We start from the raw sequence: 21,439 nt of genomic DNA on the forward strand, positions 1-21,439 counted from the left end.
AGGACGCACCAGACTTGGTTGAGTGGCTCACTCAGCCTTACTCTTCTGCACCCTCCTCATCCTCTCGATCTGCACCCTTCTCTTCACTCTCTGCTATGTGCACCCCCAAAGACACTACCACCAACAACACCACCACCACCACATACTTTCCGCTTGAGTCACAGGAATTCTTTTCTGTTCCATATCAAGACATTTCCGATACACAACCACTCTTGGCATTGGATCAGGAAGAGGAGATAGCAACAACCACCGCTCAGCAGTCTGACGACAGTACCCAGATCAGCCCAAGGAGGAGGTTTGTCCCCGCTGTTGCTGCCTACTCCGAGATCTCTAATTATAGTGGTGGGGAAGGTGACGTCGATGATGACATGTCTAGTGATGCCACGTGGGTGCCCACAAGAGAGGAAGAGGAGGGGAGTTCAGAGGGAGATATGGACCAGCAGATAGGGAGGAGAAGCAGGAAGAACTTAGATTGCACAGGAGGGACAAAGCAGAATGCAAATGTATCAGGAGCGAGTCATCGACCATGTACGGTCACATCTGGTGCTCCCAGGACGCCGGAACATGGCTCCGCAGTGTGGGTTTTTTTTAACGTGTCCGCTAATGACAATAGTGTTGCCATCTGCAATCTTTGCAGTCAATACATAAGTTGCAGTAAGCCCAACCCTCACCTAGGGACGACGGACTTAAGAAGGCACATGAGCTGCTATCTCCGAGCCCAGTGGGAGCAACCGAATACACAAAGCCACACTCCAGGCTCTCACTGTCCAGCCTCATGCCAAGCTCACGTTTTTCTGCAAAAAGGCAGGTTTCCATGGGCCAAATGTTCGAGCGTAAAAAAATGATGCTGGATAACCCTCTTGCCCAACGGTTGACGGCTGGCTTGTCAGAACTCATAGCCCGCCAACTACTGGCATATAAACTGGTGGACTCTGAGGTCTTTCGAAAATGTGTGGCCATTGGAACACCACAATGGAAGGTCCATGGAAGGAAGTATTTCTCACAGAAGGGCATCCCAGAACTATATGGCCATGTTCAGCGGCAAGTGAATGTATCTCTGGCACACAGTGTCGGTGCCAAGAAACATCTGACCATAGACATGTGGTCTAGTAAACACGGGCAGGGAAGGTATATCACTTTTACTGCCCTCTGGATGAACCTTCTGACGGCCGTCAAGCCTGTAACCCGTGGCACCCGTATAGATTTGGTTTTACCTCCACGAATTGCATGCAGGCCTGGCTCTTCTTCTCCTCCTCCTACTCCATCCTCCTCCCTCTCCTCCTCGGCTGACTCCTCCTTTTCCGCTGTTAGCGTCTCTTCCGCTGCGCCGCCCAAGCTCCCCAGATCCTATTCGACATGCCAGGTGAGACGTTGCCATGCCGTGCTGCATCTGTTGTGCCTGGAAGCCAAGAGCCACACTGGCCCGGCACTCCTTTCAGCTTTGCATTCACAGGCAGATCAGTGGCTAACACCGCTCAATTTGACAGTTGGTAAAGTGGTGTGTGACAATGGCGCCAATCTGCTTAGCGCATTGAAACAGGGCAAAATTACGCACGTGCCATGCATGGCACACTTCTAAAAGTTGGTCGCTCAGCGATTCATTGTCAAATACCCTGGGGTCCAGGACATCTTGCGGCAGGTAAGGAAAATCTTCCATTTCAGAAGATCGTACACGGCCATGGCTCGCCTTTCTGACATTCAGCGGCGACACAATCTGCCGGTCAGACGTCTTATTTGCGATTGCCTGACGCAATGGAACTCAACCTTCTATATGCTTGATAGGCTGCTCCAGCAGAAACATGCAGTTAACATCTACCTGTACGAACTCTGCAGCAGAACAGGTTCTGGGGAGCTGGGTTTTTTTCACCGCGCCAGTGGCTGCTCATGTGCGACGCATGCAGACTTCTGCAGCCATTTGATGAGATCACCAAACTGGTCAGTCGCAGCCATGGCGCCATCAGTGACAGGGTACCTTATGCCTTCTTTATGAAGCGTGCATTGCGTTGTGTCATTGATCAAGCTGTGGAGGAGCAGGAAGATGAGGAAGTCGCAATGCTGGATGAATTCCCAGGGGGGCTACTCTATCTGAGCAAGTCAACAACAGGAGTCTGAAGAGAAGTCAGAGGAGGATGGTGCTGGGGCGGATGAGGAGGAGCAAGAAGAGCATGCTTTAAACCTTTCTGGGATCCCTGTTGTTGTGCGTGGATGGGGAGAGGAGAACGAGGAGGACGACATTGTCCTGGATGATGAGCAGGAGCCAGGCCACGACACCGCTTCCAGTTTAGTGCAAATGGGGGCCTTCATGCTCCAGTGTTTTAACAGGGACCCCCGTATAAAAAGCATAAGGGGCAAGGACCAGTACTGGGTGGCAACGTACTTGGACCCCCGGTACAAACACTAAATGGCAGAAATGTTACCACCGTCACAGAGGGCTGTCAGAATGGAGCACTTCCAGGCCTTGCATCGAGAAATTGCCACTCCCAGAGAAAGAGTTGCAGGTACCAATCCAACAGCGCCTGCAAGAAGAGGCCGTTTTGAAGATGTGTTGGTGACTTCTGATATGAGGTCATTCTTTCAGCTGACCCATCTACAGGTGTCATCCGGATCCAGCATCAGGGAACGCCTAGACCGACAGGTGTCCGACTACATCGGGTTAACGGCCAATGTGGGCGCTCTGAGGAGTGATGAACCCCTGGACTACTGGGTGGGCAGGCTTGACCTCTGGCCAGAGCTTGCCCAATTTGCAATGAAACTGTTGGCTTGCCCCTCGTCCAGTGTCCTGTCCGAAAGGACTTTCAGCGCAGAAGGGGGGATCGTGACCGTTAAGTGCACTCGCCTAGCTCTTGACAGTGTTGACTATCTCACATTTCTAAAAATGAATGAGACATGAATCTCGGAGGAATTCAACACATGTGACCAGTAGACCATGTATATCCCTATAAACTATTTTTTAATTGAGCACAGACTATTTTTCTACATTTGGTTCACTGCCTTGCACAAAAAAAGCACACTGTACTATATGCCCGTACCCTCCTGTTTGAAGAGGTTGAGCGGTGTCATATTTTTGGGGCCCAGCAGCGAGTTGTTGGTATCAGTGCTGCTGTCAGTGCTCTCTATGTCGGTGCTGGTGTCAGTGCTCTATATCACGGTGCTGGTGTCAGTGCTCTTGATCATGGTGCTGGTGTGGTGTCAGTGCTCTCTATCTCGGTGCTGGTGTGGTCTCGATGCTCTCTATCACGGTGCTGGTGTCAGTGCTCTCTATCTCGGTGATGGTGTCAGTGCTCTCTATCACGGTTCTGGTGTGGTGTCAGTGCTCTCTATCTCGGTGCTGATGTGGTGTCAGTGCTCTCTATCACGGTGCTGGTGTCAGTGCTCTATATAATGGTGCTGGTGTCAGTGCATTCTATCACGGTGCTGCTGTCAGTGCAATCTATCACGGTGCTGGTGTCAGTGCACTCTATCATGGTGCTGGTGTCAGTGCTCTATATCACGGTGCTGGTGATCATCTCCTGCACCCTCTTCATAGCCTACCCTGACCTTTTCTCTCCTCCATGGCCTTCATGAGTCCTGAATTGTCAAAATTTCACATATAAAAAAAGAATGCTTGTATTTGTCGATCCCAGATTTACTTCATATTCATGTGTTATGACAGTGGCCATGTGGTGGGACTATGTGTGCACAGCTAGTAATTATTTTGTGGCTGGAGATATGACCTGTAGGTTTTTTAAAGTTCGCCTGCCATTGAAGTCAATGGGGCCCACCGCAAACTTTGCGGTATGCAAACTTTCGGCCGTGTTCGCGTTTGCGAAACGTCCCGTCGGAAGTTAGTCCATCTCTACTCCTCTATATCTACCTTACAAAAAAGAAATGATCGGGTAGAGGAATGCACGACCGACCTGGAAAAAGTGGTGACAGAACATACCTCAGTTTATAACAAAATGGCGGATGCCTATGACCATCACACTGAAGAAATCCGATTCTTCCAAGTGATAGTGGCTGATTTAGAGGATCGCTCCACGAGGAATAATATTACATTTAAGGGTATACCAGAAACTGTTAAACCTCCAGAACAAATTACTTACCTACATCAGCTCAGTTAAATGGACAGCCAGGGGTGCAGGGGGAGATGCCGGGTCTTGGACCCCCCACAGCGGCAGAACAATAGGGCCCAGTCACAAGTGTGACTGCATCGACCCTTATAGTTCCTGCCGCTGGCTCCCTGTCCCCACCACGGAACTTGATAGGAGAGTATCATGGTGACCACACAGGAAGTGAAAGGAAATCTTCCCAATATGGAGCAAGACAGCAATAAAAAACTGCCAGAAGTTCTAACTCTTCTTATCTCTGTTATAATAGTTTATAAAAAGTCTTAGCTGGAATTGGGCTTCATCTACAAATGTCCTGGTAGATTTATTGGGGGAAAAATAGAAGGTCTCACAATTATAAATTGTGAGATTATGAAGCAGCTCATTCTGGTGTCCTCCTCACATTATGTACTTGTATGACCTCTTCTACTGAATATTGGATCTCTATTTAGGTTTTTTATCTCTGTCCCTCTGCATAAAAACTGTATTTTATATTAGGACTTGTTCTGTGGTGTGGTCAGTGGTGAAGGGTTGGTTGCCAGTGTCCAGGGGTCCCTCCTAGGTAGGGGTGACACAAGTCCAAAACCACTCAAGCTATCCTGCCTGAAAGCTATCAAAGCTGACAACAAATCATAGGTGTTGGAGGCATTGCCCACCCCGCAACTGCATGTATGCAATGGGCATGCTGTGGGGCGAGGGATACCTCCACTGCCCTTTATTGGCTGTCAGCTTGGACAGCTTCTCTGTGCCATCTAAGAATTTTTCACTTGGGGAAACCAACCCAGTGGCCCCATCCATGATACACCTCTGGGTGTGATCTATATGGGAAGGTAAAAGGCTCTGATGGAAGCTGATCATTCTGCCATGCTATGTCCTTCCTGCATTTTTCTCACTCACCTGCACAGGAGGTGTTGATGGATCTACTTAGATTATTGATCTGATTGGTGACATCACAGTGGAGGATTCCAGAGACCGGAGGAGGAAGAGTTACCCGGCGGTGTGAGGAGACGGATCTTCCATCCAAACTCCAGGAATAACGCGGATCTGATCCTTTCACCGAACATTCAGCCTCTGCGCTCCCATCCGGGAGACAGGAGGAGGTCACAGTGATGTCAGAGAGGGGGACTGGGGGAGGAGAAATCACATTATGGGAAGATTAGAAAAGCAGAAAAAAAAGAAAAGCAGAAATGAATGAAGTATACATAGATTCCAACTGTCCCTGATTTGGAGGGACTGTCCCTCTGCCCCCCTCATTTGTCCCTCATTTTGGTCTGATCTGTATAATGGTATATAAAATGTATTTTTTTTTAAAAGTGTTTCCCAGAGATAAACCTTTCATCCAAATGCTGAATTGCTGCATTTGTAAATTCCAAAAGCCAATATAAAGGAATAGTAGTGGTAAAAAGAAAAAAGCACTTGTGGGTTTAACTAATCATTTTTTTGTATAATTCTCCTTTAAGGGGGTGTGGCAGGGGGTCCTATGCCTACATACTTTTGCAAATAGGTGTCCCTCATTCCCATCTCAAAAAGTTGGGAGGTGTGAGTACATATGTACTGTGTATATTTATAAATAGCAATCAATGTATTGGGCCATTTTCCCAGAAACTATGACTCAAATCCATGACTATGGTATTAAATATGTCTTGTTACTGCTATACAAAAAAAAAAAAAAACACCTTTTCCCTTAATGACCACACTACACCAATTGGAGTAAATTGACCACAGCAGCCTTCTTATTAACCAGTTCCCGGCCGGCGCATGCCGATGTAAGTCGGCAGAATGGCACGGGCGGGCACATCCATTTTTATATGCTGCCCTGCCATCGCGTATGCGCCAGCGCACTCGGGACCGATCGGGACCCCCGTGAGTCCAGTCGCGGGTCCCGCGGACTCGATCGCCGCAGGGTTACCCGCGATCGTCTCACGGGGCGGCTGAACGGGGAGATGCCGTTGTAAACAGCATTTCCCTGTTCTGCCTAGCAACAAGTGACTCTGATCTCTGCTCCATGTGATTGGAGCAGAGATCAGCGTTCACTAAAACAAAGCCCAGCCCCCCACAGTTAGTAACATGCCTTTAGGAACACTTAACCCCTACACTGCCACCGCCTGCTTAACCCCTTCACTGCCAGTGTCATTTAGACAGGAATTACTGCATTTATATAGCACTGATTGCTGTATAAATGACAATGGTCCCAAAAATGTGTCAAAAATGTCTGATGTGTCCACCATAATGTCGCAGTCACAATAAAAATCGCTGATCGCTGCCATTACTAGTAAAAAAAAAATATATATATAAAGATGCCCTAAAACTATCCCCTATTTTGAAAACGCTATAACTTTTATAAAAACTAATTGATAAATCTCTTATTGTGATTTTTTTAACCAAAAATATGTAGAATACGTATCGGCCTAAACTGAGGAAAAAAATGTTTTTTTTATATATTTTTGGGGGATATTTATTATAACAAAAAGTAAAAAATAATGAGTTTTTTTCAAAATTGTCGCTCTACTTTTGTTTATAGCGCAAAAAATAAAAACCGCAGGGGTGATCAAATACCACTAAAAGAAAAATCTATTTGTGGGAAAAAAAGGACGCCAATTTTGTTTGGAAGCCACGTCGCCACGACCGCGCAATTGTCAGTTAAAGCGATCTGGTCTTAAGCCAGCAAAATGGTCTGGTCTGAAAGTAGTTAACAAATATAAATAACCAATAATTAACATTAATTAACATAACAAATCAGACCAGACTATTTAAAGAGCAAAGGATGCAAGGTCCTAATAGGCATAAAAAACCAGGACAGTACCTGCTAGTCACTTCACCGGCCTCCAGCCGCAAAAACCAACTCAGAGACAACTAGCAGGTACACATCCACCACCTGGGAGCCGTGCCTCAGGCGGGTCCCTACACCATACCTTTTGGTGCCCAGATAACCTAAAAAGGACCTTGCACCCCGCCATCAACCCATCTTACTTAGAAAGACCCCCAGAGTCCGTAATCAGTTCCAAACCACCTTATACAGGGCAGGAGGGTGGGAAGTTGCTCCTTCACTTTCTTTTGCTATCCAAAGCCCTCCCCTTCCTGTAAAAATATAACTTATTCTCCTCCCCGCTCAAAGCCTGCCCCCTACAACTACTGACCTATCCTGTGCCCTTAACTAGGTCCTAACAAGCCCCTTTTAACCCCTGTCATGCAGGCCCTACATCTAGTGCATTCTTTCTTTTCACTCCGGGCCTTTCTAAAGGGAAGGGAAAGGTCACACGTCACTCACCTGGACAAGGGTCTTGTGTCTGATTGGTGGATCTCTCACTTATGTTGTTCTTTGCTGAACATCTGATATTCCAGGAATCGGGTGGTGACACAGGAGGCACAGTGACACGGACTGTCCGCTCTGAGCTGGTGACATCATATACCTCCAATCCTCCACTCACAGTCAAGTAGATGGAGGGGTCAGTCCCGTTCTCCACCCAGCAGGAGATCTCAGCGCTGCCATTCTGGAGACACCTCACATCCAGAACTGGATCTAATACCGGAACTAAGAGACACAGAGATGGGGAGATCTGTAACATTGTACTATAATGAAATATGATTTCCCCTGTAATACCCCGTCCACCCCAATCCATTACAGTCATAAAAAGTCACAGAATTCCTGAAATATCTTTGCTGCAGAAACTTTTATTGCAAGATACTAAAGGGGCCAATTTTGTAATTGGGATTCCCAGGCTTTGATTGATCTCTACAGGAGGGGACCATCAGCCAATAAAAATCTACTCCTTCCTGGGGAGCGTGGCCAGTCATGGAGCAAGATGGCTGCTTAACCACCCAGCTCTGCTCAACCCCGGGACAAAAAGCTGCTCCCAGGACTTACCAGCAGCAGCTCCCTCTCTCTGATGCACCGGAGGGGAGCCCTCATCCTCAGCGAATGGATGGTATGTCCAAGAGGAAATACCCCAGCCTCCACAAGCTGTGCCAACTCACCAAATATTTCCCACAGCCAGCCATGCAATCATCCAAAGATGGCGCCGGTGTGGAGCCTTGTGATCCCTCATAGGACACAGGCGTCATGCAGGGACCTGCAGACAATTCAGAACCCATGGAAAATCTCACATCAGAGCCTACCTCTCCCCAGCAATCACCTTCAGATAGAGGTAAGCGGGCTGCACTGTCCCCAGCACTTTCCCCTGCTAAGGAACCACTGCTTAAGAAGCAGCACTGGGATGTCCAGACACACACAAACCCTGAGGAAATCCCTCAGACTCCCTAGCAGCCCTCCCTGCCAGTGACCAGCCAGCATCTGAGCACACACTAAAGTTCATTCTGCTTTCTCTGCAAAGAGACTTCCATAATGAACTGCTCTCCTCTATATCTACCTTAGAAAAAGAAATGATCGGGTAGAGGAATGCACGACAGACCTGGAAAAAGTGGTGACAGAACATACCTCAGTTTATAACAAAATGGCGGATGCCTATGACCATCACACTGAAGAAATCCGATTCCTCCAAGTGATAGTGGCTGATTTAGAGGATCACTCCAGAGGAATAATATCAAATTTAAGGGCATACCAGAAACTGTTAAACCTCCAGAATGAATTACTTACCTACATCAGCTATTCCTCCTGCTCTTCGCTCCCTCCGCATGTTAAACAGACAGCCAGGGGTGCAGGAAGAGATTTCGGGTCTTGGACCCCCCCACAGCGTCAGAACGACAGGGCCCAGTCACAAGTGCGACTGCAGCGACCCTTATAGTTCCTGCCACTGGCTCCCTGTCCCCCCATGGAACTTGATAAGAGAGTATCATGGTGACCACACAGGAAGTGAAAGGAAATCTTCCCAATATGGAGCAAGACAGCAATTAAAAACTGCCAGAAGTTCTAACTCTTCTTATCTCTGTTATAATAGTTTATAAAAAGTCTTAGCTGGAATTGGGCTTCATCTACAAATGCCCTGGTAGATTTTTTGTGGGAAAAATAGAAGGTCTCACAATTATAAATTGTGAGATTATGAAGCAGCTCATTCTGGTGTCCTCCTCCCATTATGTACTTGTATGACCTCTTCTACTGAATGTTGGGTCTCTATTTAGGCTTTTTATCTCTGTCCCTCTGCATCAAAACTGTATTTTATATTAGGACTTGTTCTGTGGTGTGCTCAGTGGTGAAGGGTTGGTTGCCAGTGTCCAGGGTTCCCTCCTAGGTAGTGGTGACACAAGTCCAAAACCACTCAAGCTATCCTGCCTAAAAGCTATCAAAGCTGACAACAAATCACAGGTGTTGGAGGCATTGCCCACCCCGCAACTGCATGTATGTAATGGGCATGCTGTGGGGCGAGGGATACCTCCACTTCCCATTATTGGCTGTCAGCTTGGACAGCTTCTCTGTGCCCTCTAAGAATTTTTCACTCGGGGAAACCAACCCTGTGGCCCCATCCATGATACACCTCTGGGTGTTATCTATATCGGAAGGTAAAAGGCTCTGATGGAAGCTGATCATTCTGTCATGTTATGTCCTTCCTGGATTGTAATCTTTATGTCTGGAATATTTTATCTCTCAGTAAAAACTTTAGTAGTAAATTCAGCCTGGAGACATTTCTCTCACTCACCTGCACAGGAGATGTTGATGGATCTACTTAGATTGTTGATCTGATTGGTGACATCACAGCGGAGGGTTCCGGAGACCGGAGGAGGAAGAGTTACCCGGCGGGGTGAGGAGACGGATCTTCCATCCAAACTCCAGGAATAACGCGGATCTGATCCTGTCACCGAACATTCAGCCTCTGCGCTGCCATCCGGGAGACAGGAGGAGGTCACAGTGATGTCAGAGAGGGGGACTGGGGGAGGAGAAATCACATTATGGGAAGATTAGAAAAGCGACGTCAATAGACGTAGTCCCGGCAAAGGAGTTCCGCGCTGTAGCCGTCATTCGGCTATAGCGCGGATCTCAAGAGGTTAAGGACTGGTATAGGTGTACAATATATAGGGTTCAGTGCACTGCTGTGCTGGTGATTGCAGCAGCCTGTCTTTTGTCAGTGCAGGGAGGGACAGGATGCTATGTGCAGCAGGGACAGTCAGTTTAATCACTAGCTATTACTATTAGGCCCACAAAGGTCCTTTTAAGGACTGGTATAGGTGTAAAGTATATAGGGTTGTACACGTATAATATATCTGCAAATCACTAACTACTAGGTCCACAAAGGTCCTTGTAAGGACTGGTATAGGTGTACAATATATAGGGTGCTGGTGCAGGGCTGTGCTGCAGATTACTGCCCTATTCTGCAGATGTCCTTTATTAGTGTAGGGACTGAGGTACAGCCTGCAAATCACTAGCTGCTAGGTCCACAAAGGTCCTTGTAAGGACTGGTATAGGTGTACAATATACAGGCTGCTGGTGCACTGCTGCAGATTACTGCCCTATTCTGCAGCAGTCCTTTATCAATGTAGGGACTGAGGTACAGTCTGCAAATCACTAGCTACTAGGTCCACAAAGGTCCTTGTAAGGACTGGTATAGGTGTACTATTTGGTGTGCAGTATATAGGGGTGTAATACACGTATAAAATACTTGAACATATAGAAAGCATAGTATAGTGCATTTCCACTGTGCAGATGGCAACACTATTGTTAACGTCTACCTGTATGAACTCTGCGGCAGAACAGGTTCTGGGGAGCTGGGTTTTTTTTCACCACGCCAGTGGCTGCTCATGTGCGACGCATGCAGACTTCTGCGGCCATTTGATGAGATCACCAAACTGGTCAGTCGCAGCCATGGCGACATCAGTGACATGGTACCTTATGCCTTCTTTATGGAGCGTGCATTGCATCGTGTCATTGATCAAGCCGTGGAGGAGCAGGAAGATGAGGAAGTCGCAATGCTGGATGAATTCCCAGGGGGGGCTACTCTATCTGAGATAAGTCAACAACAGGAGTCTGAAGAGGAGTCAGAGGAGCATGGTGCCGGGGTGGATGAGGAGGAGCAAAAAGAGCATGCTTTTAACCTTTCTGGGATCCCTGCTGTTGCGTGTGGATGGGGAGAGGAGAACGAGGAGGATGACATTATCCTGGATGATGAGCAGGAGCCCGGCCACCACACCACTTCCAGTTTAATGCAAATGGGGGCCTTCATGCTCCAGTGTTTTAACAGGGACCCCTGGATAAAAAGCATAAGGGTCAAGGACCAGTACTGGGTGGCAACGTACTTAGACCCCCGGTACAAACACAAAATGGCAGAAATGTTACCACCGTCACAGAGGACTGTCAGAATGGAGCACTTCCAGGCCTTGCTTTGAGAAATGCTGCATTCTGCTTTTGCGTGCGCTGGCAGAGGAGCAATTCCCACTCCCAGAGAAGGAGTTGCGGGTACCAATCCAATAGCGCCTGCAAGAAGAGGCTGGTTTGAAGATTTGTTGGTGACTTCTGATATGAGGTCATTCTTTCAGCTGACCCATCTACAGGTGTCATCCGGATCCAGCATCAGGGAACGCCTAGACCGACAGGTGTCCGACTACATCGGGTTAACGGCCGATGTGGACGCTCTGAGGAGTGATGAACCCCTGGACTACTGGGTGGGCAGGCTTGACCTCTGGCCAGAGCTTGCCCAATTTGCAATGGAACTGTTGGCTTGCCCCTCATCCAGTGTCCTGTCCGAAAGGACGTTCAGCGCAGAAGGGGGGATCGTGACCGATAAGCGTACTCGCCTAGCTCTCAACAGTGTTGACTATCTCACATTTCTAAAAATGAATGAGACATGGATCACGGAGGAATTCAACACATGTGACCAGTAGACCATGTATATCTCTATAAACAATTTATTTAATCAAGCACACAGACTTTTTTCTACATTTGGTTCACTTCCTTGTACAAAAAAAGCACACTGTACTATATGCCCATACCCTCCTGTTTGAAGAGGTTGAGCGGTGTCATATTTTTGGGGCCCAGCAGCGAGTTTCTGGTATCAGTGCTGCTGTCAGTGCACTCTATCTCAGTGTTGGTCTCAGTGCTCTCTATCACGGTGCTGGTGTCAGTGCTCTCTATCACGGTGCTGGTGTGGTGTCAGTGCTCTCTATCACGGTGCTGGTGTGGTGTCAGTCCTCTCTATCACGGTGCTGGTGTCAGTGCTCTATATAATGGTGATGGTGTCAGTGCACTCTATCACAGTGCTGGTGTCAAGGCACTCTATCACGGTGCTGGTGTCAGTGCACTCTATCACGGTGCTGGTGTCAGTGCACTCCATCATGATGCTGGTGTCAGTGCTCTATATCACGGTGCTGGTGATCATCTCCTGCACCCTCTTCATAGCCTACCCTGACCTGTCCTCTCCTCCATTGCCTTCATGTGCTCCTGAGTCCTGAATTGTCAAAGTTTCACATATAAAAAAAGAATGCTTGTATTTGTCGAGATTTACTTAATATTCATGTGTTATGTCAGTGGCCATGTGGTGGGACTATGTGTGCACAGGTAGTAATTATTTTGTGGCTGGAAATATGACCTGTAGGTTTTTATAGTTCGCCTGCCATTGAAGTCAATGGGGCCCACCGCGAACTTTGAGGTTTGCAAACTTTCGGCCGCGTTCGCGGTTCGCGTACGCGAAACGTCCCGTCAGAAGTTCGTGCATCTCTACTCCTCTATGTATACCTTACAAAAAAGAAATGATCGGGTAGAGGAATGCATGACCGACCTGGAAAAAGTGGTGACAGAACATACCTCAGTTTATAACAAAATGACGGATGCCTATGACCATCACACTGAAGAAATCCGATTCCACCAAGTGATAGTGGCTGATTTAGAGGATCGCTCCACGAGGAATAATATTACATTTAAGGGCATACCAGAAACTGTTAAACCTCCATAACGAATTACTTACCTACATCAGCTATTCCTCCTGCTCTTCTCTCCCCCACATGTTAAATGGGCATCCAGGGGTGCAGGGGGAGATGCCGGGTCTTGGACCCCCCACAGCAGCAGAACGACAGGGCCCAGTCACAAGTGTGACTGCAGCGACCCTTATAGTTCCTGCCACTGGCTCCCTGTCCCCACCACGGAAATTGATAGAGTATCATGGTGACCACACAGGAAGTGAAAGGAAATCTTCCCAATATGGAGCAAGACAGCAATAAAAAACTGCCAGAAGTTCTAACTCTTCTTATCTCTGTTATAATAGTTTATAAAAAGTCTTAGCTGGAATTGGGCTTCATCTATAAATGTCTTGGTAGATTTATAGGGGGAAAATTAGAAGGTCTCACAATTATAAATTGTGAGATTATGAAGCAGCTCATTCTGGTGTCCTCCTCACATTATGTACGTGTATGACCTCTTCTACTGAATGTTGGGTCTCTATTTAGGTTTTTGTATTTTATATTAGGACTTGTTCTGTGGTGTGGTCAGTGGTGACGGGTTGGTTGTCAGTGTCCAGGGTTACCTCCTAGGTAGGGGTGACACAAGTTCAAAACCACTCAAGCTATCCTGCCTGAAAGCTATCAAAGCTGACAACAAATCATAGGTGTTGGAGGCATTGCCCACCCCGCAACTGCATGTATGCAATGGGCATGCTGTGGGGCAAGGGATACCTCCACTGCCCATTATTGGCTGTCAGCTTGGACAGCTTCTCTGTGCCCTCTAAGCCCTAGTACACACGATCAGAGATTCCGACAGAATGTGTTCGTTCGGAGCGTTTTGTTGGATATTCCAACTGTGTGTGGTATGCATCGGACTGTTTCCATCAGAATATCCGTCAGACCAAATTTTCCAACTTGCCAGAAATATTTTCCGACAAAATGCTCCGATCATGTGTAGAGAATTCCGATCGGACAATGTGCCACGTATGCTCAGATCAGATTTGTACACCAAAGCTATTGGCTACTAGCCTGAACGTAGTCCCGTTGTAACAAAATAACGTCATCACGTTCTGAACGATCGGATTTTCCGACAACTTCGTCCGACCGTGTGTATACAACAGTTTCGGACAAAATCTGAAGGACAAAATCCAACGGATTTGGTTGTCGGAATCTCCGACCGTGTGTACAAGGGCTAAGAATTTTTCACTCGGGGAAACCAACCCTGTGGCCCCATCCATGATACACCTCTGGGTGTGATCTATATGGGAAGGTAAAAGGCTCTGATGGAAGCTGATCATTCTGTCATGTTATGTATTTCCTGGATTGTAATCTTTATATCTGGAATATTTTATCTCTCAGTAAAAACTTTAGTAGTAATTTCAGCCTGGAGACATTTCTCTCACTCACCTGCACAAGAGATGTTGATGGATCTACTTAGATTATTGATCTTATTGGTGACATCACAGTGGAGGGTTCCGGAGACCGGAGGAAGAAGAGTTACCCGGCGGGGTGAGGAGACGGATCTTCCATCCAAACTCCAGGAATAACGCGGATCTGATCCTTTCACCGAACATTCGGCCTCTGCGCTCCCATCCGGGAGACAGGAGGAGGTCACAGTGATGTCAGAGAGGGGGACTGGGGGAGGAGAAATCACATTATGGGAAGATTAGAAAAGCAGAAAAAAAGAAAAGCAGAAATGAATGAAGTATACATAGATCCCAACTGTCCCTGATTTGGAGGGACTGTCCCTCTGTCCCCCTCATTTGTCCCTCATTTTGGTCTAATCTGTATAATGGTATATAAAATGTATTATTTAAAAAAGTGTTTCCCAGAGATAAACCTTTCATCCAAATGCTGAATTTCTGCATTTGTAAATTCCAAAAGCCAATATAAAGGAATAGTAGTGGTAAAAAAAAAGCACTTGTGGGTTTAACTAATAATTTTTTTGTATAATTCTCCTTTACGGGGGTGTGGCAGGGGGGGTGTCCTATGCCTACATACTTTTGCTAATAGGTGTCCCTCATTCCCATCTCAAAAAGTTGGGAGGTATTAGTATATATGTACTGTGTATATTTATAAATAACAATCAATAAATTGGGCCATTTTGCCAGGAATTATGACTCAAATCCATGACTATGGTATTAAATATGTCTTGTTACTGCTATACTAAAAAAAAAAAAAAAAAAAAAAAAAAAACACACCTTTTTCCTTAATGACCACACTACACCAATTGGAGTAAATTGACCATAGAAGCCTTCTTATTAACCAGTTCCCGGCCGGCGCATGCCGATGTATGTCAGCAGAATGGCACGGGCAGGCATATTGGCGTAGAGGTACATACATTTTTATATGCTGCCCTGCCATCGCGTATGCGCCGCCGGCGGCGTGCTCGGGACCGATCGGGACCCCCGTAAGTCCAGTCGTGGGTCCCGCGGACTCGATTGCCGCGGGGTTACTACAGCACTGATTGCTGTATAAATGACAATGATCCCAAAAATGTCCGATGAGTCCGCCATAATGGCGCAGCCACAATAAAAATTGCTGATCACTGCCATTACTAGTAAAAAAAAAAAATTATTAATAAAAATGCCATAAAACTATCCCCTATTTTGAAAATGCTATAACTTTTGCACAAACCAATCAATAAATCTCTTATTGCAATTTTTTTTTTACCAAAAATATGTAGAAGAATACGTATCGGCCTAAACTGAGGGAAAAAAATGTTTTTTTTATACATTTTTGGGGGATATTTATTATAACAAAAAGTAAAAAATAATAAGTTTTTTTTCAAAATTGTCACTCTATTTTTGGTTATAGAGCAAAAAATAGAAACTGCAGAGGTGATCAAATACCACCAAAAGAAAGCTCTATTTGTGGGAAAAAAAGGACGTCAATTTTGTTTGGGAGCCACATCGCACGACCGCACAATTGCCAGTTAAAGCGATGCAGTGCCGAATCGCAAAAAGTGGTCTGGTCTTAAGCCAGCAAAATGGTCTGAGGCTGAAAGTGGTTAATAAATATAAATAACCAATAATTAACATTAATTACATAACAAATCAGACCAGACTATTTAAAGAGCAAAGGATGCAAGGTCCTAATAGGCATAAAAAACCAGGACAGTACCTGCTAGTCACTTCCCCGGCCTCCAGCCGCAAAAACCAACTCAGAGACAACTAGCAGGTCCACATCCACCACCTGGGAGCCGTGCCTCAGGCGGGTCCCTACACCATACCTTTTGGTGCCCAGATAACCTAAAAAGGACCTTGCACCCCGCCATCAACCCATCTTACTTAGAAAGACCCCCAGAGTCCGTATTTGGTTCCAAACCACCTTATACAGGGCGGGAGGGTGAGAAGTTGCTCCTTCACTTTCTTTTGCTAACCAAAGCCCTCCCATTCCTGTAAAAATATAACTTATTCTCCTCCCCGCTCAAAGCCTGCCCCCTACAACTACTGACCTATCCTGTGCCCTTAACTAGGTCCTAACAAGCCCCTTTTAACCCCTGTCATGCAGGCCCTACGTCTAGTGCATTCTTTCTTTTCACTCCGGGCCTTTCTAAAGGGAAGGGAAAGGTCACACGTCACTCACCTGGACAAGCGTCTTGTGTCTGATTGGTGGAACTCTCACTTATGTTGTTCTTTGCTGAACATCTGATATTCCAGGAATCGGGTGGTGACACAGGAGGCACAGTGACACGGACTGTCCGCTCTGAGCTGGTGACATCATATACCTCCAATCCTCCACTCACAGTCAGGTAGATGGAGGGGTCAGTCCCAATCTCCACCCAGCAGGAGATCTCAGCGCTGCCATTCTGGAGACACCTCACATCCAGAACTGGATCTGATACCGGAACTGAGAGACACAGAGATGGGGAGATCTGTAACATTGCACTATAATGAAATATGATTTCCCCTGTAATACCCCGTCCACCCCAATCCATTACAGTCATAAAAAGTCACAGAATTCCTGAAATATCTTTGCTGCAGAAACTTTTATTGCAAGATCCTAAAGGGGCCAATTGTGTAATTGGGATTCCTAGGCTTTGATTGATCTCTACAGGAGGGGACCATCAGCCAATAAAAATTGACTCCTTCCTGGGGGGCGTGGCCAGTCACGGAGCAAGATGGCTGCTTAACCACCCAGCTCTGCTCAGCTCCAAGACAAACAGCTGCTCCCAGGACTTACCAGCAGCAGCTCCCTCTCCCTGATGCACCGGAGGGGAGCCCTCATCCTCAGCGAATGGACGGTATGTCCAAGAGGAAATACCTCAGCCTCCACAAGCTCCGCCACCTCACTGACTATTTCCCACAGCCAGCCATGCAATCATCCAAAGATGACGAAGGTGCGGCGGCTTGTGATCCCTCCTAGGACACAGGCATCATGCAGGGACCTTCAGACAATTCAGAACCCATGAAAAATCTCACATCAGAGCCTACCTCTCCCCAGCAATCATCTTCAGATAGGGGTGAGCTGGCTGCACTGTCCCCAGCACTTTCCCCTGCTAAGGAACCACTGCTTAAGAAGCAGCACTGGGATGTCCAGACACACACAAACCCTGAGGAAATCCCTCAGACTCCCTAGCAGCCCTCCCTGTCAGTGACCAGCCAGCATCTGAGCACACACTAAAGCTCATTCTGCTTTCTCTGCAAAGAGACTTTCATAATGAACTGCTCTCCTCTATATCTACCTTAGAAAAAGAAATGATCGGGTAGAGGAATGCACGACCGACCTGGAAAAAGTGGTGACAGAACATACCTCAGTTTATAACAAAATGGCGGATGCCTATGACCATCACACTGAAGAAATCCGATTCCTCCAAGTGATAAGGGCTGATTTAGAGGATCACTCCAGAGGAATAATATCAAATTTAAGGGCATACCAGAAACTGTTAAACCTCCAGAACTAATTATTTAACTACATCAGCTATTCCTCCTGCTCTTCGCTCCCTCCGCATGTTAAACAGACAGCCAGGGGTGCAGGGGGAGATGCCAGGTCTTGGACCCCCCACAGCAGCAGAACAACAGGGCCCAGTCACAAGTGCGACTGCAGCGACCCTTATAGTTCCTGCCACTGGCTCCCTGTCCCCACCACGGAACTTTATAGGAGAGTATAGTATACTTGTAGTTTGTTTGTCTTTACCTTGATCAATATTGTGTTTGGCAATACTGTAAAAATATATCTTCATAATAAAATTCTCCTTTATTGGTGTCCTCCTTATTATCCATTGGGGAGATTTCCCCTCATTTCCTATGATGGTGACCACACAGGAAGTGCATAGAAATCCTCCCAATATGGAGCAAGACAGCAATAAAAAACTGCCAGAAGTTCTAACTCTTCTTATCTCTGTTATAATATTTTATAAAAAGTCTTAGCTGGAATTGGGCTTCATCTACTAATGTCCTGGCAGATTTATTGGGGGAAATAGAAGGTCTCACAATTATAAATTGTGAGATTATGAAGCAGCTCATTCTGGTGTCCTCCTCACATTATATACTTGTATGACCTCTTCTACTGAATGTTAGGTCTCTGTTTAGGTTTTTTATGTCTGTCCCTCAGAATAAAAATTATATTTTGTATTAGGACTTGTTCTGTGGTGTGGTCAGTGGTGAAGGGTTGGTTGCCAGTGTTCAGGGTTCCCTCCTAGGTAGGGGTGACACAAGTCCAAAACCACTCAAGCTATCCTGCCTGAAAGCTATCAAAGCTGACAACAAATCATAGGTGTTGGAGGCATTGCCCACCCCGCAACTGCATGTATGCAATGTATGCTGGTACGCAAGTCCAAGACGGATCAGTTGGGAAAAGGGATCAAGGTAATTTTGGGGAGTGTGCCTGGCCTGGCAGTATGCCCAGTCAAGGTTATACGGGAGTGGTCGGTTTTACGGCCTCCTGGTAGTGGTCCTTTGTTGATTCATGAAACTGATTTGCCGTTGTCACAATATCAGTTTGTGGTGATCTTCAAGAAGTGCTTGGAAATGGGGGTTATCAGTTGGTGACTATGTGTCCCATTCTTTCAGAATTGGGGCGGCAACGAAGGCCTCATGCTGGGGTTTGAGTGATAAAATACTACAGCGGATTGGGCGATGGGAGTCTCATTGTTTCAGGTTGTATGTCCGCCCCATCTCCTGTAGGGGGAGAAAGTGTAGGGGGAGTCCTGTCGTGGACACTGGCTGCAAGGACCCTTTTCTGTCCAAATTCCCCCTGTTTTTTTGTTATTGATATATTAATCTTTCTTTTGTTACATTTTTGTGAGACTGTTCTCTTGAATGTTAATTTTGAACAATACACAATCCTTAAAAGAGCTAATCACACTGACCTCCGGAGACGGACTGTCTGGTCACCTAGGCTGCCTTAAGTGCTGGCTTAATTAACATGTTAATTGTGTAATTGTTTTTTAAGTCGTTGCTATAGGGGGAGGGGGGAGTATCCATGAGCAGCCCTACCTCGTTATCTACCCCTTGTGTAAAAAAAAAAAAGTTATTTTCGGCTAGACTTGTTTACAGTGCAGCTATGATAATATATCTCTCTGATAGTCAGATTGGAGGAAGCGGGATGTACTGACGGAAGCACTCAATCGGAGTGTGGGATCGGATCCGTCACAAGTCCTATATGGTGTTTGTCATGTGTATGTTTTGTGTGCCAGGGGATGTATTTTCTGGGTGCTTGCATGACGGGTGTGTGATGGTGATTGTCCTCTGGGTCTACGTTTCTGTGTTTTTCTTTCTTTTCAGCCCCTACCTGTCTGATGTGGATCCTGGGCCATTCCTATGTACATTGGGGGGGGGAAGGAGGGCATTGGTCAGACCAGAGGGCCGTCAGTTGGGTTTCTCCAGGGAAGAGGCCAGGATGAGGTGGATTGTCTTTCCGGGTATGCTATGGTCCATAGTTATCCTGGAAATACAATGGTACGCTCACTTGGACAGGCCACCGGATGTGTTATTATTACATGTTGGGGGTCAACGACCTTTGCCTTCGGACTTCAAGGGAGCCGATAAGGAACATCAAGTGGGATTTCCTTCGACTCTGATTGGCCTTTCCTGATACGGTCATAATCTGGTCGGATATCATCAGGAGGGCAACATGGCAGGGGGCCCGGTCAGTGGACCGCATTAATAAAACAAGGATAAAGGTCAACAAGGCTGTAGTGAAGTTTGTGGTCAGGAACGGAGGGAGGGTGGCCTGGCATCTAGAGTTAGAGGGGGACAATGACATTTATTTGAGGGGAGATGGGGTTCACTGTCAGGGGTGGGAATAGATATGCGTTTCCTTGGGCTCCAGGAATGTCTCCAGCGGGCTTTGCGGCTGTGGCGGGTCGCCCATGCTTAAGGGATCACTGGTGGGCATCTGTGGCAGGGGTCTCTGAAGGTCGGAATGGTGGTGGTAGATATATATATGTAGCACCAGCTCCTAAAGAGCACACACTATGTGTTTTTTTTTTTCTATTTAAAATTCCTAAAGCCATAGTTGGGTTTTAGGGTAAATTATACCAAAATGATGGTTTCAGTACCAGTCTACCTGGATTGCACTGGGTTCTGCTTGGCCACAGGTGTCGCTGTCACCACTGGCAAGTATGAGAACACAATTTAGCTAGGCACATTGAGTGCCATTCTTTCTAGGAACCAGCCCAGTGGGAGTGCCGTCTTGCTGTGCATTCTGGGAGAGGGTACTTAAGGTACTGACATCACGTGCTTCTGGGTTCCGGTCCAGAAGATCCTTCTGTCTGTTTGGTCCTGGTCCTCCTGACCAGCCCCCATGGCCCTCATGGCCTGGGGTGCGGATCCACCCAATTCCAAGTCTCAGGGCTGGCTGGCCTGAGGCAAAGTAATTGGGAGGAGGATTCAAAGGTAATCCGGTGCCGTCTCATCTGTGGAGAGGCCCAGAAACTGGAGAAGCACCCAGGGGAGGACTCTTTGGAAGAAGGCCATGCATAAGGCTGGCTTCTCAGAAGGAGCCTTGAGGCTCAGTTGAAAGACACCAAGTGAATCTACACTCATACGGTATCGCTGAACCGGCTGCGAGATACTGGTACTGTATGATAGCTCTCTAAATATGTCTGCGTCCTTCAATTACATCCAAGTCTGTGGCAGAGACTTTGTTCTGTTCAAACATCTATCAGCTGCTGGGCCTAGTGAGAGGAGGTCTATCAGGTAGCTGTGAGAATCCAGTTGTGGACGGTAATTCTCTGGATTTCTATAGTGAAAGACTTCCTATCTTCTGTAGTTTCAAGAGTACCTTACTACCTAACCCTCTACCCTTCATTGAGAGACTGTTTTGTTTACTACTTTTCAAATAAATATCCCAAAAGTGGATCCAGTGTCAGTTTCTGCAATTCTTTGGGTCATCTACCTCAGGAAACCCCTAGATGTACATGAGGTCAAGAAGGAAACGGTACACCCAATCAAACCAACTGTTCCTTGGGGGGTCAGTGCTACATATATATGGATATATACTATCTGGTGCGGTATGGGTTGGGACCTATCTCGGGATGGGTACCTTTCCCTAATTGGTAATTGGACTATCGGTCATCGAGCTGAAGGTGA

At 46.8% G+C, this 21,439-nt stretch overlaps 1 protein-coding gene across 2 annotated transcripts in view; it reads right to left on the reverse strand.

The window, feature by feature from the left end:
* LOC143959455 (pregnancy-specific beta-1-glycoprotein 4-like) overlaps positions 1–21,439 on the reverse strand; it is a 207,338-nt gene that overhangs the window by 14,956 nt on the left and 170,943 nt on the right. The window contains exons 4-7 of one of the 2 annotated variants that reach the window (XM_077468106.1): positions 16,491–16,754; positions 14,310–14,537; positions 9,677–9,904; positions 4,983–5,210 (exon numbers count right to left, since the gene is read on the reverse strand). In XM_077468106.1, coding sequence (XP_077324232.1) covers positions 4,983–5,210; positions 9,677–9,904; positions 14,310–14,537; positions 16,491–16,754 — 948 coding nt within the window. The remainder of the gene's footprint in view (positions 1–4,982; positions 5,211–9,676; positions 9,905–14,309; positions 14,538–16,490; positions 16,755–21,439) is intronic. The other variant, XM_077468107.1, reaches the window with a different exon arrangement.

Source organism: Lithobates pipiens, unplaced genomic scaffold, assembly GCF_037356315.1.
Source record: "Lithobates pipiens isolate NorthernLeopardFrog02 unplaced genomic scaffold, aLitPip1_a1.2 Scaffold_76, whole genome shotgun sequence".
In the NCBI taxonomy this organism is placed as follows: Eukaryota; Metazoa; Chordata; class Amphibia; order Anura; family Ranidae; genus Lithobates; species Lithobates pipiens.